The sequence below is a fragment of the Myxocyprinus asiaticus genome, chromosome 27 (assembly GCF_019703515.2).
Source record: "Myxocyprinus asiaticus isolate MX2 ecotype Aquarium Trade chromosome 27, UBuf_Myxa_2, whole genome shotgun sequence".
Taxonomy (NCBI): domain Eukaryota; kingdom Metazoa; phylum Chordata; class Actinopteri; order Cypriniformes; family Catostomidae; genus Myxocyprinus; species Myxocyprinus asiaticus.
Window position 1 is genome coordinate 41,571,859 of NC_059370.1, and position 26,531 is coordinate 41,598,389.

Here is a 26,531-nt window from a genome sequence, read left to right on the forward strand (position 1 = left end):
AACGGCTGTTTTTTCCAAAAAACTATTTCACTGTTCAACTTTCCATCTAAGATGAGACCGAGCCCAGAGAAGTCAGCGGCGCTTCTGGACAGTGTTGATGTATGGCTTCTGCTTTGTATAGTAAAGTCTTAACTTACATCTGTGGATGCAGAGGCGAATGATAAAGGTTTATTGAAGTATTCCCAAGCCCATGTCATGATCTCCATTAGAGACAAATGACGTGACGTGAGAGATTGGAGATCACACACATTCAGAAGTGGTTTTCCAGCAGGACAACACCTGCGTGGATTACAAGTGCATGGCTGCGTAAACAGAGAGTGCGGGTGCTAGATTGGCCTGCCTGCAGTCCTGACCTGTCTCTGATTGAGAATGTGTGGCGCATTATGAAGCACACCATACGGCAACGAACAATTGTACAGCTGAAGACCAGCATAATGGATGAATGGGGGAAAATTCTGCTTGCTAAACTTTACAAACTTGTGTCTTCAGTGCTTTAACTCTTAATTGTTATTTGAGGAAATGGTGATGTTACACAGTGGTAAACCAAAGAATATTCAGCAGAGATGGGTCACTTCAATTAAAATGAATGGGAGAAATGGGAACGCCCAGGTCAACGGATGTAGAAAGGAAGTCCCGCCCTGAAGATAAAAGAGCCACAATCAACTTGAGGACGCACATGCGCATTGGGTATAAAAGCCATGAAAATTTAGTTTTCTGAGGTAAAGAAGCACAAGTTATGAAACCAGTGTTGTCAAATTTTACTACCGATTTGAAACGTGTTCTTTGATCGTAATCTTGACCAACCGTTTTGGAGGTTTCGGTCTTTCCCTATTCAAGAAGATAGGAGCTGCACTAGCATGCCTCTTGTTTACATTGAAAATAGCGTTCCAAAGATGGCCGCTGAGTGACCCGACTTGCTGAAAGGACTTTGGTCGTACTTCTATTGGCTAAACTGGGCTTCTGATCGGAAATGACGTCACGCGTGACGTTACCTCAGCCTGATATCAGTGCAGCATGGCGGCGCTCTCGGTACCGCTGAAATGTGGGTTTCACATTCAAAGGCGTAAATTATCGATTTTACTACAGAAGAGCAGCACTTTTCACGCGTGGAGTTATCACGACCACAGAGCGGCGAGTAAACGGAAACACCGGAACACTTATCAGGTACATTCAGCTCTGTCAGAGACTTGAGGACACTGTCACACAAGGGCAGATGAATCAACTCTTATAAAAGACATATACACATGCGTTTACTACTACACTGTTATAATGTGTAGTGTCAGATATATTAGGTGAGTCATAAACATACTTTTGTTTTTGTTTTGCTGCGTTGTCTTCTAGCTGTTGTTTCATACTAGCTCTTGTTTGCTGAAGGAGGAAGTTGTCATGGTTCATCATGACTAATTAAATGTTAGTTATGTGTAAACGTGACACTAGCTGTTTGTCATTAGTTGGGAATGGATTTATTTTGGTTTGGACCTTCAGTATCATGTTCTGTAAATGTATACTTTATACAGTATATGCACGGTCAAATAATGTCTAGTACTAACAAATGTACTTTTTGATGGTATTTTTAAAAAAAAAAATTTTTATTTAAATTAATGAAATAACTTAATATGCTGTCCCAGTTGATTTGGAGATCTACTGTCATGTGTCTTATGAAAAACGCTCATATGCTGCCACATGTGTGTGTAGATAAGGGTGAATCCCACCCTCTGTATCACCACAACATGACACGTGACCCCCATTACAAGATTTCTGTCACAAACAACATGTTAAAATGACATTATGTTCATGTTATAGTTTCAGTCAATTTTTTACGTTTTCTGTCTGTCTATATGTGGCATGTATTTCCATTCAGTCAGTATTTAACGATTTTTTTTCACACATATGTTGCGTGATAAGCTCACAAAACTTAAAGGGGCAGTTCACCCAAAAATGAAAATTCTATATAATTTTTGGGTCATTTACAAAAAAATCATCCCAGCAGAGGGCAATTGTGACACCAGAATAGAAATATTAATAATTCTTTACAGCTGAAATACATAGTTATGTTAGATACATATGCTTGTACACTATCACTGATTTTAAATATTTTAAATTTCAAATATTGTAAGTTTTTAAATAGTATTGTCACTGATTGCATGTTTGTTCTATTCTTTAAAAAAAAAACAAAAAAAAAACGTTGTTGTTGTTGTGTATGCTTATCCAGTAAAATAATGTTTGCAATAGAATAAACAAATAAATAAATTTGGCATTATCAGGACTACTATCAGGACCCTTACCATTTATATTAGTTCTGCAATGGTACACGAAATTCACGGTTCGGTACGTACCTCGGTTTTGGGGTCACGGTTCGGTACAGCAGGGAAAACGAACCTTTCTTTAAATTATTTATTTTGAAAACTCAGTGGTTGATGGGCAACAATTCTTATTGTTAAGGCTCATTTATACATGACTGCTCTATGCATATTTCTTCAACGAAATTACAATACTAAACTTAACAGCCTCTTATAATTACATTGTATAAAAACATTCGGCCGGACTGGAGGGGGGCCCACATAAAGGCTGTTCCATATTGTAGAGCGCATCCAAATGCGGGAGACTTGATTGTAAACACGGAGACAGTGCATAATAGTGAAAGCGAAAGCCGGCGGGTAGCGTACGTTCACGTTGATGGAATAACTGTCCTTTTGCAGCGAGACGCTGCTTGAATGGCGTGGTGAGACTAACTTGCACAGGCTGTTTATGTTTTGCTCCCGTAAGCTTAAGAGACACATGTGGATGATGCCGCCGTAAATGAGTCATCATGTTAGATGTGCTTCCTGAGACATACCGACTTCGGTGAAACAGAGCCAACACACAGCCTTCGTCATGTTCACTACTCGTTGCCCAGTATTACTGTAGTTTACTGCGAAACCATAATGCTCCCAAACAACAGATTTTAGAGATGGCGGTGGGTCTTCAAACTCTGGCTTATTGAACTCCGACATATTTATATTTTGTTTAGTTCCATCACAGTTGGGAAAAATAGCAAGCTGGCTAGTATTAACTTTACATTAGGGGCGGATCTCTTTTAGGGATTAATTGTTTTTAGGGGGTGACATGTAGACTATGAGGGGTGGCAACACCAAAGCAGGCGTCCATGCATAGTTCTTATGGATTAAGGCACCAAGCTGTATTGCAGCAAGTATTAGTTCATTAATTGGAGTCACTATCAAATTACAAATGTCCATGAATTCACGATACAACTGCATTTCTACAGGAACCACATAGTAACCATTTTGCTACTGATTTACCAACATTAAAAAATAAATAAAAAATGTGCATAATAAAAAATAAACAAAATGTATATCTCCAGATCACCAAGACATTGTCTATTAAACACACCATCAAGTTCTAAATGTTCCTTAGCTTGACATTTAGAACCGGCAATCTGGACTAAACGTCACCACCTTATGCAGGCCAAATTTCCAAAGTGTACCCATGCATGGAAAATGCATGCATATCCCATGTTGTTCTGCTAATAAAGTCCTGTTGGCCTATCACCTTTGTAACAGCTGGAATAATCCATTTGAAAGCGAAGATTAACACAAAGTTAGGCCTAAATAAAAATAAAAACTTTACTGAAAATTGTACTGTGGGGGGCAGTGCTGCAAAACTCATGAGTATTAATTATGTTATGCACGGTAAAAGATTCTTTTAAGTTACCTGTTTTGATCAACAGTCATTCTTAATGACCAATTCAAGCACTCAAATAAATACGGTTTATATATTTCACATAATACGGTAATTTCATTTCTACATCTGCCACTATCAGTCTTGGGATTTTGTTAGTCAGTAGATGAATTCATAGATCATCACTTTGATTAAGAACATGACTGATTGATCTAGTGGTAACTTTTTGCCTTTAGTTTTTAGAGGTTTTGGATTCTAATTCGCCCAAATATAACTTTTTATTTTAATAAACCAAGATTGCATCTGTACGCCAGTGGATGGGTGTTACATTTAAAAAATAAAATGCAATAAAAGAAGCGAGGAAACGAGAGAAGCGGAAACACTGACACGTTTATGGACAGTTCTGTATATGAAAAAACAGCGACAACCACAAACTCTCCGCACCAGCAGCGGGATCCCGGAAAAAAGTCAGTATGCACCTATGCACCTGAGCACCCGTGAACGAGAACACTCGTCTGCCATCACACAACCCAACCATGGATCACTCAGTTTATTTAGGGAGGAAACGCACTGTGCACCGGTGCGCCTCATCAACAATCAGCTCACCTGGTTACCGCACACCTGAGAGTGATTCAGAGAGAGGGAGAGAAAGAGAAAAAGACAACACACACTCTACATACACACAACAATACGGTTGAGAAGGCAATTACAATGGGGGACACAGAAAAGAGCGCAAGCTGCGGAAAAACTGCCGACACTAAACGACACCGATAACAGTCGCAACGAAGACTTTTCTTACTTTTTTCATTTAAATTGAGCTTTTATTTTGAAGTGTTTCTGTGTTGTTAGACCAAGGAGCTCTGATGTAATGATGGCAGATTCCCAATCCGGAAAAGCCGGTCGCTACATGAATCACAGTGATTATTAAACCGCAAAAGGCTACTATATAAATAAATATGTAGTCTGTATATGACTCGTGCTAAAAAGTGAATTAGTGCTCTGCCTGCTGTCATCTGCTACAAACAGAGCATGCGATGCTCATAAATGTTTTCCATGTATGAGCCGAGGATCTCTAAAGGTATGAGCAGTTTGTGTCTCAATGCCTGCATAACACCGGCTGCACACATTCACAAGCACTCACTTAAAACGCTGCATGTGCAAATTATATATTTATCTCATCGCATCTTTTGCTGTTAAATAATCTCACTAGGACATGACGTGATTTTAATCTGTGCGCTGAATGTTAACGTAATGACATTCGTACGTCAGATGGTATCGGTTTTTGGTATCAGAGCATTTTTACGAGTACAAATACATCCCTATTTAAAATAACACATTCCAGCGACGGATCAACAGTCAAACCACACACAGATGAAATAGAAACTCCTACTCAAGAACTGGAGATGTTTCATGAGGATTATACACATACCTGATGAAAGCTATTTCAAAAAGTAACCCATAACTGACAGCGATGTATCTAATAATCATTTAGTGAATACTTGGAAACAACTGAGAAATTCATCATTTATCTCTCTCTTTTTTTTTTTTTTTTTCACGTATTTCTCCATATGGTCATTGTTGTTGAGGAAATAAGATCATCAATCTGTGAGAGCCCAAACTTGGTACACGCACTGCAGTAGTAGGTACGCGATTGGCCACTGCTGTAAACATTCACAGGATTGGTTGCTGCTGCAATCAATCACACTATGGGTCTGAAGTCATTTGTTTTTTTTTGTGAGTTTAGGCAGTTTGACATGAATAAACCCCTACACAATGTCAGCATCAACTATAATATACTTACATTTATATTTAATACATTTGGATACTTATGGTGGGCTGGCAGATGGGGTGGCAAACCTAAGTTTTAGGGTGGCAGCTGCCACCCTTGTGGCCACGCCCCCTGCTTCACATGCATTTATCTGATCAGCAGTTTCTAGTGTACAGTACCATGTGATGCTTTGGTTCTGTGTGGTCCCGTGTTGCTCCACAATCTTTTTTTCATTTTGGTTCCACACGGTTTGTGGTGTTCATTATATGTTGTTTTAATATTTGTTTCTCACATGTTAAGATGTGTAATCACTCGTATGACACATTAAAAACCGGCACACTTGGACCTCTGAGACATCACTGTGACATCCAAGAGCAGCACAATTGATTACATTGAAGCTGAAATCGCAGTATGTTGTTGCATGATTACTAAACCACAAAGCACAGTTTAATAAAAATGATTGCGCTCCCTTTCTCCATTGCGATCGGTTTGATTGATGTAGATGCGCACGTTGGTTTAACAGAGACTCGCTTGTGGTAAAGACAAACAGTTTTGCTGTTAATACGCGCCTGATTTTGAATTCATAACATGTATAGTGAATACATTATAAAACATAAAAATAGCAGTAAAATGTAAGTTATGCGCTGGAGAGAAACAAGTCTTAAGCTTATCAAACAGCATACGCCCTCTGTGTTATACCGAAGTGTTGCCATAGAAACGGATAACTTACAAGGTCTGAGGATGTTGATTGCATTGAGTAGAATCTGTGAGTTGCCATCTCATAATTACAGTAATTCCGACATGATGTGAACATACTATTTTTCACAGTAGCGGCGTCTTTAATTTTTGACGAATGAAAACAAGGCTGTGAGGGATAGACGGTCTCTTCAGTGGGTTGCACTGTTGTTTTAAAGGGTTTTGGATCATTTCGCTGAAGAAACATCTTTGCAAGCAATTTCAGGTGACAAAACTCCAGAAAACATTGTTGCTTTATAGAGTTGATGCCATGGAAGGATTTCAGGCCCCTGCACACTTCATACTAAATCGAAGAACGAATGGGTGTGACTTCATTTAGAACAAAATCTGGCCAAAATGATAGTGCTTTTGAGTTATTTTCGGTGGTCTGTAACAGGCGAACTTTCAGGAAATCTTTGTACCAGCGGCTAAACACTTTACTGCCATTCCACATCATTGGTAGGTGCCCATTTACTCTGTTGGTTGATATGCCGCTTTACTCATGAGCCGTCTGCAGCCGAAAGCCATTCACACATCAGCCCAAACTGAGATATGCCTATCATCATTGTATTGTCTGTATTCTACCCTTTAACTCTCTATTATACACCCATCTTTTTTATAGTATCAGTGTCTTCATAAAATACAATAATAGTGTGTAATCGGTGTATATATCTGAGGTATAGCGTGTTAGCGCATTAGCACCACGAATGCAAAAGGTAAACATGACAAATTATACATTATTCACTGCATTTCAATTACTTTAAATTAGGGCTGTGAATCGATTAAATTAAATTATGGGACATGTTACATTACAACAAACATAAAAAATATATATATATTTTCACTTTATACTTTGTCTCAAAAAACTTGCAAGAAATTGGTTAGACATCATTTATTTTAATTATTTAAATGTCATTTTGTTGTTTTTGTTTCTTTTTTGTTTTGTTTTGCGGATAGGATTAATTAGACACGTTTTTACAGATGTTAATCTTTTATACAAGTATATGTATACAGGCACATGCCATAAAATCAGTGGACGTTGTAATAGGATCAAATCGGCAGATTTAGTTCATATCAAACTTTATTGGCAAGAGAAACTTAAGTGTACATTACCAATGCATTATTAGACACTATACGTATGCTGAGGTTTAATTATCTAAAGTTTTAAATCTCAAACCTATTATTTTCTCTGGCAGTCCGTTCAGTCTCTACAAGTATACCTGTGTGCAGCTTAATGAACGGACAGGTCCTTCAGTCTCTATCACGCACACGCTGTCTGGGTCTCTCTCTGGCAGTTTTGCTCTTGAAACGGGTTCAGATGAAAGTCAGTGAGCGTATTCATGCGATGCGAAGAGAAATAGCAGCTTGCCCGTATCACTTGCCTGCTTGCAGGTGAAGTCTTCATACTCTGTACAGTAAATGCACTCCTGTGTTTATTTTGCCAGGGGCATGTGTCACACGCAGTGAATAAGTGTGCACTGCTTCATACAATCAGTTTCTGTGCAAGGATGTGTAGCGAGTCGAGCTTGTACCTCCTGAAAATGTAAATATGCCAGTGTTAGCCACAGAAATTGGGGTAAAACATACGTTTATCATTAGGGGACTCCATTATCTTATGGATAATATAAATATATAATAGTGCTTTGACATTTCCTAAACTTGATTATATTTTAAATAAATTAGTATTCAGACAATATTCCAGTACAAATGTATGCATATTTGTTTCACTTAAAATAAATATATGTGATCATTTCAAGGTGTTCATTCACCGATCAGAGTGTTTTTTTTTTTGTAATTATTTTTTTTAATTAAATCTTATAATAACAAGAAACACACACACATATATATATATATATACACACACACACACATACACACACATTTAAAAATTTAAACCCCCCTCTCAAGAGTTTTTTTGCTCAGTCGTCAGTTTAGGAAGTTCTAATGGTTCCACAAAGATTCTAATATCTTCATCAGTAGACGAAGACATGGAACTATAGAGATCAAGATAGAACTCTTTAAAGGCATTATTAATATCAATGGCTGAGGTAAAAATTTCACCACCAGCAGATTGATAGAAAGAGACTCTCTCTGCTTTATATATCTAGCCAAAAGCTTCCCTGCTTTGTCCCCCGACTCAAAGTATGACTGTCTTGCCCTGAATAACCAAAACTCCACTTTCTGCAACAAAATAGTATTATATCTATATTTCAATCGGGTCAATTCTCTGAGGCCATCAGAGGACATACGGTGCTTCAGCTCTGCCTCTGCACTCATATTTCCTTCCAACTCCACGAGTTCTCATGCTTTGGATTTTTTGATGAATGAGGCATACTGTATGATCCGACCCCTAAGAACCGCCTTAAGTGCCTCCCAAGCCACGCCCACAGAGGTTACCGAGGACCAGTTGGTTTCCATATAAACACTGATTTCAGTCTTTAACATTTGTTGGAAATTTGGATTTTGCAAAAGGGATATATTAAGGCGCCAACTATATAATTTCTTTTTCTCGGTGTGTGGCAACACCTCTAAACTCACCAGGGCGTGATCTGAGACTAAAATGTTTCCAATTGAGCAATCAACAACAGATGAAATGAGGGACTTGGATATCCAAAAAAAATCTGTTCTAGAATAAATCTTATGGACTGATGAAAAATATGTTAGTCTCTACCAGATGGGTTCAAAAGTCTCCAAATATCTGTAAGACCAAGATTTTTACACATCCTGTGAAGTGTCAGTGTTGCTCTAGGGGGCTTACACACCTTTGCTTCACAATGATCAAGGACTGAGTTCATCAAAAGATTAAAGTCTCCTCCCAAAATTATATCATGAGGGGTGCCAGTGGCTTGCAACATCCCTTCAAGATCTATAAAAAAGCCCTGATCATCAGCGTTAGGTGTGTAAATATTAGCCAAAATCAGACTTTGCCCCTGAATTTCTGCTAAAACAATAATTACTCTTCCTAATTTATCTTTACTCTGTTTGAGAAATTTGAATTGTAAATGTTTATTTACCAATATAATGACTCCCCTGCTCTTACTTGAGCCCGCAGTAAAGAAAACATGTCCACCCCAAATCTTCCCAAATTTTTCAGCTTCCTATGGGGAAAGATGTGTTTCTTGAAGAAACACTATATCATATTCCTTACGTTTAAGAAATAACCTTTTTTGACCTTTTTATGGGGTGCCCCAACCCATTCACATTAGTACAAGAGATAGTACAATCATATTAACATTTGACATTGTGATATAATAGAAAAAATTAATTTTGTGCCAAAAACAAAATTATGAAGACCACATTTCAACATTATTGCAACAATAAAACCCCGAACTTCACCCCGAACAAAACGAACAGAAAAAAGTGTGCATTAACCCCGTGCACGAAAGCGCCAACTGGCGACAATCCCTCTAAATTCAAAAGGTCCATGAGCGCGCATGAGCCCCCACGACAACTTTGCCATCGGATTGCTCAGTTTTGCCTCACAAATTTGTGAGGCAAAATTACATAACAGAAAACACTTTGTAAAATAAACCCCAGCCAATAGGAAGAATGAACACAAAGAACGTGTAGATTCATTCACAGAACTGTCTCAAAGGTGTGATCTTCCACAAAACAAATTCCAGCTGATATAAAACCGTTCAGATTCCTCGGACAAACAGACGAATGTTGAGTGAGCCAGCTGTTATGAGATCAGTGGATGACGTAATCATTCCAATGTCCCGTAAAAATACTCAACAAAACAAACTCCAGCCAGCAGGAGGAATAAGCATGAAGAATGAACAGATTAATCCACAGCTGTTCCAAAGGAGTGTTATTCAATAGAACAAGCTCCAGCCGCTAGGCGGAACCAATACAAAAAGAAACAAAGCCGGCATCCCGGTTCCCCGGATGGTCGAGTCATTTCACTCGGAGGCCACATAAATGTATATACCATGACTTACACAATTCGTCAACTTTATAAAAGACATCCTTTGTGTGAGCATGTAGATATTTTGCGGTCATCTGTAGTGTCAGCTCTCAAACTGGCTGGGAACTTCAATGCAAAAGTAATCTTTTGTCAATGCAAAAGTTTCTTTAAGGAAAAGTGTTATTCACAAAACAAACTCTAGCCGCTCGGCGGAGCCAACGCAAAAAGAAAAAAGAAACCAAAATGACGCCCAGCTTCCTCAAAAGCCAGAGTAAGTACAGCGAGTCGACCCACTCACATAAGAAACACCCAATGGTTTACTCACCCATTGATTCTATAAAAGACATTGCCTGATTGGGACATGTAAATACTTTGCGACTGTCCTTCATTTCTATTCTCAGTTTGGCTGGAAACATCAGAGCAAAAGTGATGATCTGCTGATGTAAGAGTTTCTTGCATTCCTTAAACCGATCGCGTTTCTCTCTTGTCGAGTTCGCAAAGTCCGGGAACAAGAAAATATTGTAATTCTTCCAAGAAAGCTTTCCTTTACTCCTCGCCTAGCGCAACACGAGATCTTTATCAGATGATCTCAAAATTTGGCCAGAATCGTTTGGGGCCTTTCTCCCTCAGCAGATCTGTGAGCTGGGACTCTGTGAGCTTGCTCGATTTCCAGCTTGTGGCCTGTTATGTCGAGCAGACTCGGGAAAAGCTCCTCTAGGAATTTCACCATATCTCTGCCCTCCTCATGCTCAGGAATTCCAACAATTCGAATGTTATTCCTGCGGCTTCTATTCTCAAGATCTTCAAGCTTTTCAAGAACACGTTCCAAATCAACCTTGGTCACGGGCGGATTAGCTGCTATTTCCCTCTCTGATGACTCCAAATGATCGAATCGTCTCTCAACATCTGTCACTCTTGTGACTAACTCAGATAATTTTTTTTCCATCGCCGTAATCGATCGACATATTACAGCGAGATCCTCCAAGTCCGCAAGTACCTTCGTCAACATCACCGACATGTTGGACAGCTGACGCTGGATTCCTTCTCCCGCCGCGCCATCCAAATAGAGTCCCCGGTCCACAGGCCTGTCTGGGCTTTCATCTTGAACCCGTAAGTGTCTTTTAATGTCTCCAGAGCCCGAGGATTTTGACTTCTTTGCCATGTTTACTTCAGACAGCAAATGTGTAACTGGGTGTATCGAATTTCACCGGATTATATCATGAAAATAATAAAAAAAATTAGCAAAGCGTGCAGAGCTGTCTCTCACACGTCTGCCCTTCACATGGCGTCACCTCCCAATCAGAGTTTGTTGATGTTTAGAAAAGAAGCGATGGAGTTAAATAGTTGTTTAAATTTGGGTAATTTGTGTTTGAATATGGCTGCCTGTTTTTGTTTGTTATTATGGTCTGTTGATATTTGTCGACATTGTGTAATGGAGATTTTATTTTTATTCTTCAAGTTGATCAAAAATGTTTTCTTGGTGATAGCTAGGGACGAGTAGGGGTGTTGTGTGTTCCGGTATGGGAGTTATTTGTGACTTATCACCTTAAAGACAAAACGATGGAATTGCAGGAATTTCACAATTAAAATAAACCGATAATTTAGCAGTGACTTCTGTCCAAAATTTGGCAACAGATGGACCGGACCGGAGGGCATGAAAGTAGTCATCTTAGGTATTGAGACTGCAGTGCACGCATTTTGTGTTGTGTTAAGTGTGTTCTATGTATGATTTTATATTGGATTAGTTGTATGTTAGTATTTCTGCTTAAACTGAATGTGTTAATGCAAACTTGTTTCCAGAAATTAATGTCTGTAGTTATTTTGAGGTCTTTCTCCCATTGTTTAAGTGGCATTGAATATGTTGTGTCTGTAGATATTAATATGGTGTATAGTTTAGACAATAATTGTTTTGAGTTGCTGATTTTTTTCTTTTTTTCCATATAGTGGTGGTGGTTTGGGGTAATTGTTGCCGATGTTAGTTTTGATAGCACTTTTAATTTGTAGATAGTAAAAAAATTGGTCTTTGCTTCGATTATATTTCTGTATCAGCTCTGGAAATTTTGTCTAGGAAAAGTTTATGTAAATGTGTGAATCCTGTTTCTTTACATCTTTCATTAGCAATTGGAGATTTATCAATGATGAAATCAGGATTATGCCATATAGGAGAGAGGGAGTGTGGTATTAAGTGAGTTATTTTATTCACGTTCCACCAGGCAAGTAATGTTGTGCGAATCATGACGCTTTATTGTATTAGTAATGAAGGGTAGGTCAGATAATGAAATTTTTTTGCATTCAGTCTGTTTCATTATAACCATGTGTTATGGAGAGGATTGCCATTTTTCCATTGCAAAGATATTGTATTTGTGGAGCTAGATGGTAATAATGAAAGTTGGGTGCCCCTAATCATCCCATGTCTTTGCTTTTCTGCCGTGTGTTGATATTTATTCTAGGGTTCTTATTGTTCCAGTAAAATGTATTTATCTTGCTATTTAATGTGTGAAACCATTTTTTAGTGGGTTGTATCATTGGAAACAGATAATCAATTTTTGGTAATATAGACATTTTTACTGTAGCGATTTGTCCTATGAGAGAGTGTGGTAGGTTCATCCATTGATTTAAGTTGTCTTCGATTGTCTTTAGCAGTGGAGTGAAGTTAACATTAAATCCGATAGGTGGGGGGAGATGTGTGTTCCTAGGTAGGGGATATTGCCTATGCTAAATGGAATATTCTTGTTCTGAAATGTTTTATTTACTGGTAGAATGTTGTCTGCATACAGTGAGATTTTATGGATGGTCTTATTTAATGTAAAGCCAGTGATATTATTATTTTGTCTTATGGCAGCTGTTAAGGCCTGTATGAATAATGCAAAAAGCAGTGGAGAGAGTGATCATCCTTGTCTGGTCCCTTATTGTTACTGATATGATGTTATTAATGATAACTGAAGCCTTTAGATGTTCTATATAATGTTCTGATCCAGTGGATGAATGATTCTCCGAAACCAAATGTTTGTAGTGTTGTAAAAGGAAAGTGCCAATTTACTTTGTCGAATGCTTTTTCAGCATCCAGTGATACAACAATTGTGGTATTTTGTGATTTATTGATATTCATGATATTAAATAAGCGGCGTATGTTATTTGTTGAGTGATGTCCTTTAATAAAACATTTTTGATCTGGGTGAATGATACATGAGATGATGGTTTCTAGATGTGTAGCTAGATTGTTTTTATGTCTGTGTTAATAAGAGATAGCAGCCTATAATTTGTGCATAATGATGGGTCCTTACCTTCCCCCATCCCCCCGGAATCTATGCCCCTTTATATAAGTGTATTTTTTTCACTTGTTCATTCATCTGCCAGTGCAGTAAGATATAATATACTTTAAAATATTCTTAATATCTTATATGTTGCTTTTCAAATAAATGTATCTTGTTTTAAGGATTTTTAGGCATATTAAAATATGTAAATATTATATTCAACATTCCCCAATAACAGTTGTTTCTTCTGCAGTATAGCTCCTAAAGTAAATGTACGTAAGTAGTTTTAAATATTTATATTGGAAAACAAACCAAAAATGACAAATCAAAAACCTTCTTTTTTTGTATTGCATAATGGGCTAAGACTACACTTTCTCACCTTTTTGTTCACTTCAGTCCATCTTTAACTCACAAAAAAAAACAATCTCTCTTCTTAATAGATCTGCGTATCACCGATTTTCTTTACGATAAGATACACACCGTGACACATACAGTATATTATGATTCACTACGTCGCGAGCCATCATGTTATAATCTAGCTGCAGCAAGCGGGTGCGAGTGGTTTATCAGCCGGGAGAAGTTTGAAACTTTCTCTCTCGCCGTTTTTCACGCGACTCATATAAGTGGCTCTGGCCACACAGAGAAATGCCAGTTTCAGTGTTTGAGTTCATTTACACAACCATTTCCTTATTATTTGAACTTTAATAATGGATGAATTTAAGATATAACGCCAGGGTGTTTCATTTTTAGACGCTCTGGCAGGTAAGTTTTGCTCAAGTGGAACGGCAGGTAAAGTTCCGCTTTATTTCACGTCAGGACGACACTGCCTCTGTATTTACTTATTTTGTATTTTTGTATTATAATTCCATCATACTTTGCGATCTACATCACCTTTAAGGCTATTTGGAAGGTTTGGAGTGTGTCTGGACTGAACTGTGTTTTCTTCCTCTTCATTCAGGCGTGAGTGGCAGTGCTGCTCTCGTGTGTCATCATAAGTGTTTCAAATGATGTCATGTTGCATTAAATGAGATCAAATGACTATTCAAATTTTTATTGTCAATGTTGTGATAACGTCGACTAATCGTTTCAGCCCTACTATGCAGACTCCAAAAGCTTTCGTTTATTTATTGTGAGGTGTGGACAATATTGTTTTTAGAGTTCTTAATTATAGGTGTAAGTGTTCTTTACTTGTTGCATTTAAGTGAGGGTAATTGGTGCATGGTCCGCGATGCTAATGTGGTGTGTGGTATAATTGAGATAATGGAGTTACTTGTTAAGAATAAATCATTATGTGAATGTGTCTTATGAACAGGTGAGAAGTATGTGTATTTTCTCGTTATAGGGTTTTTCTGTCTCCAATTATCGCCAAGGTCTGTCATATATTGTTTTATGATCTCTGTAGAGTGCCAGATTTTCAGTTGATTTGAGTTATTGGATTTGTCTAGTATTGGGTTGACAACTGTGTTGAAGTCTCCTCCTATGATTATAACTGATTGCGAGAAGTTGGATAACAACAGGAAAAAAATCTATGTTTGGTCCATAAATATTAGCAGTTGTAATATCTTTATTGTTAATGGTAACATTAATAATAATATACTGACCCTCTGTGTTGTCAGCTATTGTTTTATTCATGATAATTGATATGGCTTTTTCTTATGAGGGTGGCTGCTACTCTCTTCTTTGAGTTATAAGATGGAAAAATATACCTGTGTGAATTGTGAAGTTTGGAGTTTCTTGTGTTCAGATTTTAATAGGTGAGTTTCTTGTAGTAGACATACACTATATTGCCAAAAGTATTCGCTCACCCATCCAAATAATTGAATTCAGGTGTTCCAATCACTTCCATGGCCACAGGTGTATAAAATGAAGCACCTAGGCATGCAGACTGCTTCTACAAACATTTGTGAAAGAATGGGCCGCTCTCAGGAGCTCAGTGAATTCCAGCGTGGTACTGTGATAGGATGCCACCTGTGCAACAAGTCCAGTCGTGAAATTTCCTCGCTACTAAATATTCCACAGTCAACTGTCAGTGGTATTATAACAAAGTGGAAGCGATTGGGAATGACAGCAACTCAGCCACGAAGTGGTAGGCCACGTAAAATGACAGAGCGGGGTCAGCGGATGCTGAGGCGCATAGTGCGCAGAGGTCGCCAACTTTCTGCAGAGTCAATCGCTACAGACCTCCAAAGTTCATGTGGCCTTCAGATTAGCTCAAGAACAGTGCGTAGAGAGCTTCATGGAATGGGTTTCCATGGCCGAGCAGCTGCATCCAAGCCATACATCACCATGTGCAATGCAAAGCGTCGGATGCAGTGGTGTAAAGCACGCCGCCACTGGACTCTAGAGCAGTGGAGATGCGTTCTCTGGAGTGACGAATCACGCTTCTCCATCTGGCAATCTGATGGACGAGTCTGGGTTTGGCGGTTGCCAGGAGAACGGTACTTGTCTGACTGCATTGTGCCAACTGTGAAGTTTGGTGGAGGGGGGATTATGGTGTGGGGTTGTTTTTCAGGAGCTGGGCTTGGCCCCTTAGTTCCAGTGAAAGGAACTCTGAATGCTTCAGCATACCAAGAGATTTTGGACAATTCCATACTCCCAACTTTGTGGGAACAGTTTGGGGATGGCCCCTTCCTGTTCCAACATTACTGCGCACCAGTGCACAAAGCAAGGTCCATAAAGGCATGGATGAGCGAGTTTGGTGTGGAAGAACTTGACTGACCTGTACAGAGTCCTGACCTCAACCCTTTAGAGCACCTTTGGGATGAATTAGAGCGAAGACTGCGAGCCAGGCCTTCTCGTCCAACATCAGTGTCTGACCTCACAAATGCGCTTCTGGAAGAATGGTCAAAAATTCCCATAAACACACTCCTAAACCTTGTGGAAAGCCTTCCCAGAAGAGTTGAAGCTGTTATAGCTGCAAAGGGTGGGCCGACGTCATATTAAACCCTATGGATTAAGAATGGGATGTCACTTAAGTTCATATGCGTCTAAAGGCAGGTGAGCGAATAATTTTGGCAATATAGTGTATGTCGGCATTTAATGTTTTGAGATGGTTTAATATTTAGGATATTTTAATCGGTGAATTAATGCCTCGCACATTACAACTAACAAACGTCATATATATTTAAGTAGATAGTATTGCACATTATTCATGTTATAGTTTTTTGTGGGGATACTGGCTATGGTATATAATATGAGGAGATATGAAATCAGCTGACATTTAACACACAACAAACAAGATTTAGAAAGTTGCAAACATAGGGTGAAATTGGTGAAATACACAAAAACCGTTCGAACGCAGATTATTGTTTATACAAATTTAGTCTGCAACATGATCCAGCACTGTCCGGTTTTAGATCCAAATAGTGTCAGTGTCTCTATGAAGTTATGTACAGTTTGTCGACATTGAGGCTTACTTGTTTTCCTCCTTTTCGGTAGTTTCATTATTGGGATTAGTTTTTTCGTCGTTCTTGAATTTCTTGAGGGAACTGGTCGTTCAGCCCAAAATGGGTTCCTCGTAGTTCTCTACCTTTGCTTTTCAGAAGTTCTTTATGTTTGTAATTAGGGATGCACCGATCGACTCCGATACTGAAGCTTTTAGACGGATCGGGTATCGGACCGACGAGCCCGATCCAAATCCGATACTGTGTGTTAGTCATGTTCGTTACTGTCAAGCTCCAATAATGACATAAAAGAACCTTAAAAACACCATTAAAGCAGTTCATATTGCTTGTGCATTTTATTCAAAGCCACTTGAAGACGTGCGATAACTCTGTGAATCTGTGTTTGGTTAGTAAATATAGTAGCGCAGCGCCAGCGCATTAGTGAATGGTGCTGCTCTGTTTACACAAACTCACGCAGAGGCTGGTACACTCACGGCTATTTTTAGCCTTCACAGCGGTGCGCAATATTTGAGTGCTACAATATTGCTATAATATGCAATTAGAATGGCACCGGAGATGCATTTGACCAGAATTTGAATAAGAATCGAATTAAACTACTGTGAACTTGCCTACAAACAGACACATACAGGACTTCCTGGAGAGTTCAGAATGTCAAAATAAAAGCATGAGGGTTTAAAAAGAGCACGATTTAAAAATATTACATTTGTATTTAAAATTAAAAGTCAAAGAATATTAACTAGAACATAATTTATTATTATTATTATTATTGTCATCATTAGTATTTGTTTACAATTTATAACAATATTTAAGTTAAATGGGTTCCAGAAAATAACTGTGTGAATGAAAAGTGGACTGATGTCTTACAACTAAATTGAACAAAAAAGAGATCTGAATCTTTAAAGTCCAGATGCAAGTTGAAACATTAAAAAAAAAAAAAAAAAAAAAGGCAAAAATAAAACACTGGTTTCTTTTCTACTGAAGACTTGAAGACTGGAATTACTGTTAATTTTGCTGCTACATTATCCAGTATACTAGTTAATAATAAAGTGTTTCTTAATAAGCTATACATTTATATTGAAATAATGTGTAGTTAGAGGTTTGTGTTTCTTTACATATTAAAGAGTACTCCCAATTAGTTCCACACAATAATGTAAAGATATTCTAAACTGATTATGCAAAAAAACAACACTGGTATCGGCTTGGGATCGGTATCGGCCGATCTGAGATTTCCGATATCGGAATCGGATCGGAAGAGAAAAAGTGGGATCGGTGCATCCCTAGCTGAGTCCTTCTTTTCGGTGTTGTTTCGTTATTGGGATTAGTTTTTTTCATCGTTCTTGGATTTCTCGAGGGAACTGGTCGTTCAGCCCAAAATTATTTCCTCGTACTTCTCTACCTTTGCTTTTCATTAGTTCTTTATGTTTGTAATGTTCGAATTTCGGTACAATTGGATGGGGTCACTTGACATCGGTGCTTTTCAGTCCGATCCTGTGTACGCATTGAAAGGTTATTGTATTGACTGTTGCCATGGGGAGTTTAAAGCGGAGTGCATGAATTCTTTGATGGCCTCTTCGGGTTATCTTACGCTGTTTCGGGTATACCTGAGAATATTTAATTGTCACGCATACTTCGGCACTGGAGGTCAAGGATGGTTTCTTTCATTTGTTTATTGTCTGAAGTAAGATTATCGATTTGTGTTGTGATCGTTGTCTGTAGTTCGCTGTTTTCCTTTGAAGTGATTCTATTTGAGATTGGCTGAATTCAAGACACGTTTTTAAATCCTTAATGTCCTGGTGTAACAGTTCAAGAATAGCCAATTTGTTGTTGATGGATTCCAGTATGCTCACCTCCACTGTTGTTGTGTTGTCCTCTGTGTCTGCCGAGTCTTCCCGACGCCGGTGCTTTTTTTTGCAGTTGAGGCATGATGGTAAGTCTGAAGAAGTAATCGTCGATAAAGCGTTTGAGGGTTTCGATGTTCTCCACATTTGCCATGAACCAGTTGTAATATATTTGTCCAAAGTGAAATGTAAAAAGTGTTTAGTCCAGTGTATAACAGTGTTCGCTTGCTTGGATGTTTACAGAAGGGATGTTGCCATCTTTGATCACGTCCGTTGTCACGCGAGAGTCTCAAAGTGTACGCATCTCCTCATCACACAGTTAATACAACTTCTTTTACTCATCTCATGTGAATTCTTCTCATAGAATGAGGGGTATAGTTATTGATAACACATTTTAATGTCATATACAGTTAGTTACACATACCCTTAGTTCTTAATACTGTGTATTGCCCCCTTTAGCATCAATGACAGCGTGCAGTCTTTTGTAATAGTTGTCTATGAGGCCCCAAATTCTTGCAGGTGGTATAGCTGCCCATTCGTCTTGGCAAAATGCCTCCAGGTTATGCAAAGTCTTTGGTCGTCTTGCATGAACCGCACGTTTGAGATCTCCCCAGAGTGGCTCGATGATATTAAGGTCAGGAGACTGTGATGGCCACTCCAGAACCTTCACCTTTTTCTTGGCCTTGTGCTTAGGGTCATTGTCGTGCTGGAAAGTCCAAGAGCGTCCCATGCGCAGCTTTGTGCAGAAGAATGCAAATTGTCTGCCAGTATTTTCTGATAACATGCTGCATTCATCTTGCCATCAATTTTCACAAGATCCCCCATGCCTTTAGAGCTCACACCCCCCCCAAAACATCAGTGAGCCACCACCATGCTTCACAGTGGGGATGGTATTCTTTTCACTATAGGCCTTGTTGACCCCTCTCCAAACATAGCGCTTATGGTTGTGACCATAAAGCTCTATTTTGGTCTCGTCACTCCAAATTACAGTGTGCCAGAAGCTCGAAGTGTGTCAAGGTGTTGTCGGGCATATTGTAACTGGGCTTTTTTGTGGCATTGTGCAGTAAAGGCTTCTTTCTGGCAACTCGACCATGCAGCTCATTTTTGTTCAAGTATCGTCGTATTGTGCTCCTTGAAACAACCACACCGTCTTTTTCCAGAGCAGCCTGTATTTCTCCTGAGGTTACCTGTGGGTTTTTCTTTGTATCCCGAACAATTCTTCTGGCAGTTGTGGCTGAAATCTTTCTTGGTCTACCTGACCTTGGCTTGGTATCAAGAGATCCCCGAATGTTCCACTTCTTAATAAGTGATTGAACAGTACTGACTGGCATTTTCAAGGCTTTGGATATCTTTTTATATCCTTTTCCATCTTTATAAAGTTTCATTACCTTGTTACGCAGGTCTTTTGACAGTTCTTTCCAGTATCTAGCCTGCTCAGTGCATCCACGTGAGAGCTAACAAACTCATTGACTATTTATACACAGACACTAAAAAGCCACAGGTGTGGGAAATTAAACTTTAATTGCCATTTAAACCTGTGTGTGTCACCTTGTGTGTCTGTAACAAGGCCAAACATTCAAGGGTATGTAAACTTTTGATCAGGGCCATTTGGGTGATTTCTGTTATCATTATGATTTAAAAAGGAGCCAAACAACTATGTGATAATAAATGGCTTCATATGATCACTTCATATTTTCAGCATGATCAGTCATATTTTCAAAATCAATGCCAAAATTTCACAATTTCTGCCAGGTCATGCAAACTTTTGAGCACAACTGTAAGTTGATGTTTTACACGTAGTCTTGAGCATTCTCATATTTAAATGTACCTCTAAACGCCTCCTCCAGCCACGTGGCCGGTGACTGAATGTGCGCAAATGTCATTGCTCAGCTGTTTCAAACTTCTTTTTTGACAGTGTGAGTCTGCCGGGGACTTTTTAAGTCTATCCCTCACAGCCTCGTTTTCATTCACGTCAAAAATCAAATATGGCATTACTGTGAGTAAGGTCTAAATTCCTTTAAGTGCTGCTGAATTATTGAATGTGCTTCAGCACACTGATTGAATTATAGAGTAGTACTCTACTACAAACATGAACTTAATCTCACATCTCTTCCCTCTTTTTTTTTTTTTTTTTAGCTATCAAGTCCAAACCTAGCATCATCGACATGGGCTGTCAACAGAGGTCACAACAGTCAACAGATCCTGGAAACAGTAAAAGTAAGCAACATCAAAATATTGTGTTCAGAAATTCTGCTTGAATTTTATTTTTTCTTGAAATTGATGATTCATCAATTATCTCAATGTTTGAAATGCAAAATAGTGAAAATATAATAGGAATTTGGAAACTCTTTTGAATTGGTCTTCCAGCATTTACAGATCCCAGAGAGACAGTGCTGGCATGGACATGCAGGAGGAGGACTCAATGCTGATCCCAAAAATGTGGTTAGTTAATTTCTGAAGCTCCAGTTCATATTTCTAAAACACATTGAGGATTGTTAACATGAAAGCATGATGATCATAGCAGCTGATGACTGTACAAACTTTTCTTTTTAAATAAGATGGAGCATTCGACAGTGGAAGCTCAAACGTTCCACATTTTGAAGTCAGCGTTAAATTGGACTCAAAATTGACCCTATTTGCTTTCTAAATGCACATTCCTGATCATCCTGTGAACAATTCATCATTCCACATTATTTTAAAGAAAAAACTAACTTGCTCTGCCTTTGAAACATGTTTCCTTTTTGACTGGCGTTGCCAAGCCCTCTTACTTTTAATGGGATAGTTACATTTTACATTTTATGCATTTGGCAGATGCTTTTATACAAAACAATTGACAGTGCACTTATTACAGGGACAGTCCCCCCGGAGCAATCTGGAGTTAAGTGCCTTGCTCAAGGACACAATGGTGGTGGCTCTGGGGATCAAACCGGCAACCTTATGCTTATCAGTTCTGTGCTCTAACCCACTGCACCACCAACACTTAAGTAGTTCACCCAAAAATGAAAATTCTCTCATCATTTACTCACCCTCATGCCATCCCAGAGGTGTATGACTTTCTTTCTTCTGCTGAACACGATCAAAGATTTTTAAAAGAATATCTCAGCTCTGTAGGTCCATACAATGCAAGTGAATGGTGGCCAGAAGCTCCAAAAAGCACATAAAGTAATCCGTACGACTCCAGGGGTTAAATCCATGTATTCAGAAATGATATGATAGGTGTAGGTGAGAAACAGATCAATATTTAAGTCCTTTTTTTCTATAAATTCTCCACCTTTCCCTGTAGGTTATGATATGCTTGAAGTATGCAAATTGCCAAAAACAAAAGAAGATGAGAAAGTGGAGATTTATAGTATTAAATGACAAATATTGATCTGTTTCTCACCCACACCTGTTATATCGCTTCTGAAAACATGGATTAAAACACTGGAGGCGAATGGATTATTTTATGCTACCTTTATTTTCTTTTTGGAGCATCAAAGTTCTGGTCACCCTTCTCTTACATTGTATAGACCCACAGAGGTGAAATATTCTCCTAAAAATCTTTGTTTGTGTTCTGCTGAAGAAAGAAAGTCATACACGTCTGGGATGGCATATGGGTGAGTAAATTATGAGAGAATTTTCATTTTTGGGTGAACTATCCCTTTTAACAACCACCTGCCCTATAGAGACCACTTTTTACTATAATATTAATTACCAATGGATGAAACCAAGTCCTGCTGCACATTTTTTTTTTTCTTGATTATCTTGTTTTACTTGGAAATACGTCACATTCCTGAAGTAAAATTATGTACACTGAACTGGAGTGGCATCAGGGAAAATGGGCTGTATGGATCTTTGCTGCCCCCTACAGTGGATGCTGATGCTGCTTCTGTCTCACTAGGAGGACATGACAGTTCACAACACCACCTTTCAATAATATTACTTTCAATTATTGTAATTATTGTAGCTATATTTCATTTTAAAGGTGCATTCAGTAATGTTCTCCTCATTTAAAAAGTTTTACTCCTAAAGAAAATAATAGTAATTTTGAAACATGTATATAATCATGATGAGATGAGGTGAAGATTCCAGTCATATCCGTAACCTTATAAAAGCTGTTTTATTCTAAAACCCCAATTCTGAAAGAGTTGGGACAGTATGAAAAATGCTAATAAAAACAAAAATGAGTGATTTGTAAATTATATTCACCCTTTGCTATATTGAAAGCACTACAACTAAACATTATATGATGTTTTACCTTGTGAATTTCATTGTTTTTTTGAAAATGTACAGTAATTTCAAATCAGATGATTGCAACACACTCCAAAAAAGCTGAGACGGGCAATTTAAGATTAATAACAATTTGACGAGTTGAAATAACAAGACGACGTGAAACAGGAGATGTTAAACAGATGAGGCAATTGTGTCATAGTACTGTATACTGTATAAGGAGCCTCCAAAAACAGCCTAGTCCTTCAAGAGCAAGGATCGTTCAAGACTTTACAATTACAATTTTTTTTATTTATTTATTTATCACACATTTGCACATATACAGTGAAATTCTTTTTTTTTTCACATATCCCAGCTAAGTTGGGGTCAGAGTGCAGGGTCAGCCATGATACAGCACCCCTGGAACAGATAGGGTCAAGGGCCTTGCTCAAGGGCCCAACAGTGGTATCTTGGCAGTGCTGGGGCTTGAACCCCCGCCCTTCTGATCAGTAACCCAGAGCCTTAACCGCTGAGCCACCACTGCCCATGTCAAGTTGTCAATTTGTGAAGAGATGCGACAGCAAATAATCCAGCACTTTGAGAACAATGTTCCCCAAAGACAGATTGAAATGATTTTGGGCATTTCACCCTCTACAGTGCACAATATAGTTAAATGATTCAAGGAATATGGTCAAATCTCGGTGCGTAAAGGGCAAGACGAAAACCATTTCTGAATGCGCGTGATCTCTGATCCCTCAGACGTCACTGTCTTAAAAAACGGCATTCATCTGTAATGGATATCATGAACATGGGCTTGGGATTACTTTAGTAACCTTTGTTAGTCAACACCACTCACTGCTGCATCCACAGATGCAAGTTAAGACTTTACTGTGTAAAGCAGAAGCCATACATCAACACTGTCCAGAAGCGCCGGCGACTTCTCTAGGCTCGGCCTCATCTTAGATGGAAAGTAGAACAGTGGAACTGTGTTTTTTGGTCTGAATAGTCCACATTTCAAAATGTTTTTGAAAAACAAAGCCGTTGTGTTCTCCGGGCCAAAGAGGAAAAGGACCATCCAAGCTGTTATTAGCGTCAGGTCCAAAAGCCAGTGTCTGTATGGGCCAGGGGTGTGTCAGTGCCCATGGCATGGGTAACTCGCACATCTGTGAGAACACCATGAATGCAGACAGATATGTAAAAATTTTGGAGCAACATATACTGCCATCCAGCACCGTCTTTTCCAGGGACGTCCCTGCATTTTCCAGCAGGACAACTTCAAACCACATACTGCCCGGATTTCAAGTGCATGGCTGTGTGAGCAGAGAGTGTGGGTGCTAGATTGGCCTGCCTGCAGTCCTGACCATCTCCAGTTGAGAATGTGTGGCACATTATGAAGCACACAATATGGCAATGAAGACCCCGTACAATTGTACAGCTAAAGACCTACATAATGGATGAATGTGGGAAAATTCCACTTTTTAAACTTAACAAACTTGTCCTCAGTGCCTAAATGCTTAATAAATGTTATTAGAAGAAATGTTGATGTTTCGACTATCCCAACCTTTTTGGAACGTGTTGCAATCATCTGATTTGAAATGACTGTACATTAAAAAAACAATGAAATTCACAAGGTAAAACATCATATAATGTGTAGTTGTAGTGCTTTCAATATAGCAAAGGGTGAATATAATTTACAAATCACTCATTTTTGTTTTTATTAGCATTTTTCATACTGTCCCAAACTTTTTGGAATTGGGGTTGTACATTAAGAGGGTCCCCTCATGGGGACTGCCATGTTAGGATCGCATGACCAGCTGAATACTACTCGCTTAAACTCTGTAACCGCCCAGTTATTGCACATTTTCACTTATGGATTAAATTAATTAAGGCTGTGAATAGTGTATTTCTACAATGGCATATGTAACTAAAAACTATTGTGTCAGTTTAAGTCAGAGTTGACACAAACAAAAAATTACTGTGTGCACCTTAACATCTTCAGCTGGTAAATAAAGTCTTGGATTTCAAACTGTTTTTAATTTTTCAATTTGATGATATTTAAACTGGGAGAGTGAGTTATGAAGAACTATCATGCTTTTGTTGGCAGCTGGTTGAAGTGAACTCATCGAAGATTCTGGCAGCAATGTTGACGTACGTTTGGCCCAAAGACCGACCAGACCTCCGAGCACGTGTGGCCATATCACTGGGCCTGCTTGCTGGAGCCAAGGTGCGTTTGGGGAATACAATTATTTTGGGGAAGTTTGTTTTTTATGGAAGTTCTAATATAATTGTTTTGTGACAGTAACAAAATTTAGGAGAAAGATTGCAGAGCTTAACAATTAGGATTTTCTACCAGTAGTTCAGATTTGCAAATGTCCTGGCAAAATTTTAACCAATCCCACAAATGTATTCTTAGCAACGTATATGCAGGGGCGCATTAAGGTTCCATGGGCGCCCTGCCAGTCGTCCAAAGGCGGTGGGGGGTGTCAGTGGACTGTTACTCTATGACCATGTGTTAGACGGGCGGCTTTCACTGTTGCATACTGTCTCTTGTGTTTAAATTGCCATCTACCTCTGAACGTGTTTACATGCGCTCCTCCCGCTAACGTAGATGGGCTCAATAGGGTGGCGGATGCCACGAATGCACCCCGCCCCCCGGTAAGCATTAATGAGGGCCTGTGTAGATGTGTAAAAAAATCATTTTACCTTTTTCATTAGATACATTATTTGATTCATTAAAGTTTTAGATACAGTTTGAATATATGTGTAAGTTTTAACCCATTCTAGACTGCTAGGTTTTGTCCAATATGCCATCATACCTAGTCATATATACTCATCGGCCACTTTATTAGGTACAACTGTACACCTACCTATTCATCCGATTATCTAATCAGCCAATCGTGTGGCAGCAGTGCGATGCATAAAATCATGCAGATACGGGTCAGGAGCTTCAGTTAATGTTCACATCAACCATCAGAATGGGGAAAAAATGTGATCTCAGCGATTTTGACCGTGGTAGGATCGTTGGTGCCAGCTGGTTTGAGTATTTGTGTAACTGCTGATCTCCTGGGATTTTCACACACAACAGTCTCTAGAATTTACTCCGAATGGTGCCAAGAACAAAAAACATCCAGTGAGTGACAGTTTTGTGGACGGAAACGCCTTGTTGATGAGAGAGGTCAACAGAGAATGGCCAGACTGGTTCAAGCTGAAAGAAAGTCTACAGTAACTCAGATAACCACTCTGTACAATTGCAGTGAGAAGAATAGCATCTCAGAATGCACAACACGTCGAACCTTGAGCCAGATCGGCTGCAACAGACCACGTCAGGTTTCACTTCTGTCAGCCAAGAACAGAAAGCTGAGGCTGCAGTGGGCACAGGCTCACCAGAACTGGACAGTTAAAGACTGGGAAAACATCGCCTGGTCTAATGAATCTGGATTTCTGCTGAAGTACACAGATGGTAGGCCCACTGCAGCCTCAGTTTTCTGTTTTTGGCTGACAGAAGTGAAACCTGACATGGTCTTCTGCTGTTGTAGCCCATCCACCTCAGTGTTTGACGTGTTGTGCATTCTGAGATGCTATTCTGCTCACTACAATTGTACAGAGCAGTTATCTGAGTTACTGTAGACTTTCTGTCAGCTTGAACCAGTCTGGCCATTCAGGAGTTTCCATCCACAGAACTGCCACTCACAGGTTGTTTTTTTGTTTGTTTGTTTTTGGCACCATTTTGAGTAAACTCTAGAGAATGTTGTGTGTGAA

At 38.9% G+C, this 26,531-nt stretch overlaps 1 protein-coding gene across 1 annotated transcript in view; it reads left to right on the top strand.

Annotated features, from left to right (window-relative positions):
- The first annotated feature begins 975 nt into the window (after positions 1–975).
- The window catches only part of LOC127417948 (iron-sulfur clusters transporter ABCB7, mitochondrial), a 67,619-nt gene continuing 42,063 nt past the window's right edge, over positions 976–26,531 (top strand). Inside the window, exons 1-4 of the mRNA XM_051658235.1 lie at positions 976–1,164; positions 20,721–20,801; positions 20,952–21,026; positions 24,877–24,996. Coding sequence (XP_051514195.1) covers positions 1,015–1,164; positions 20,721–20,801; positions 20,952–21,026; positions 24,877–24,996 — 426 coding nt within the window. The 5' untranslated portion in view covers positions 976–1,014. The remainder of the gene's footprint in view (positions 1,165–20,720; positions 20,802–20,951; positions 21,027–24,876; positions 24,997–26,531) is intronic.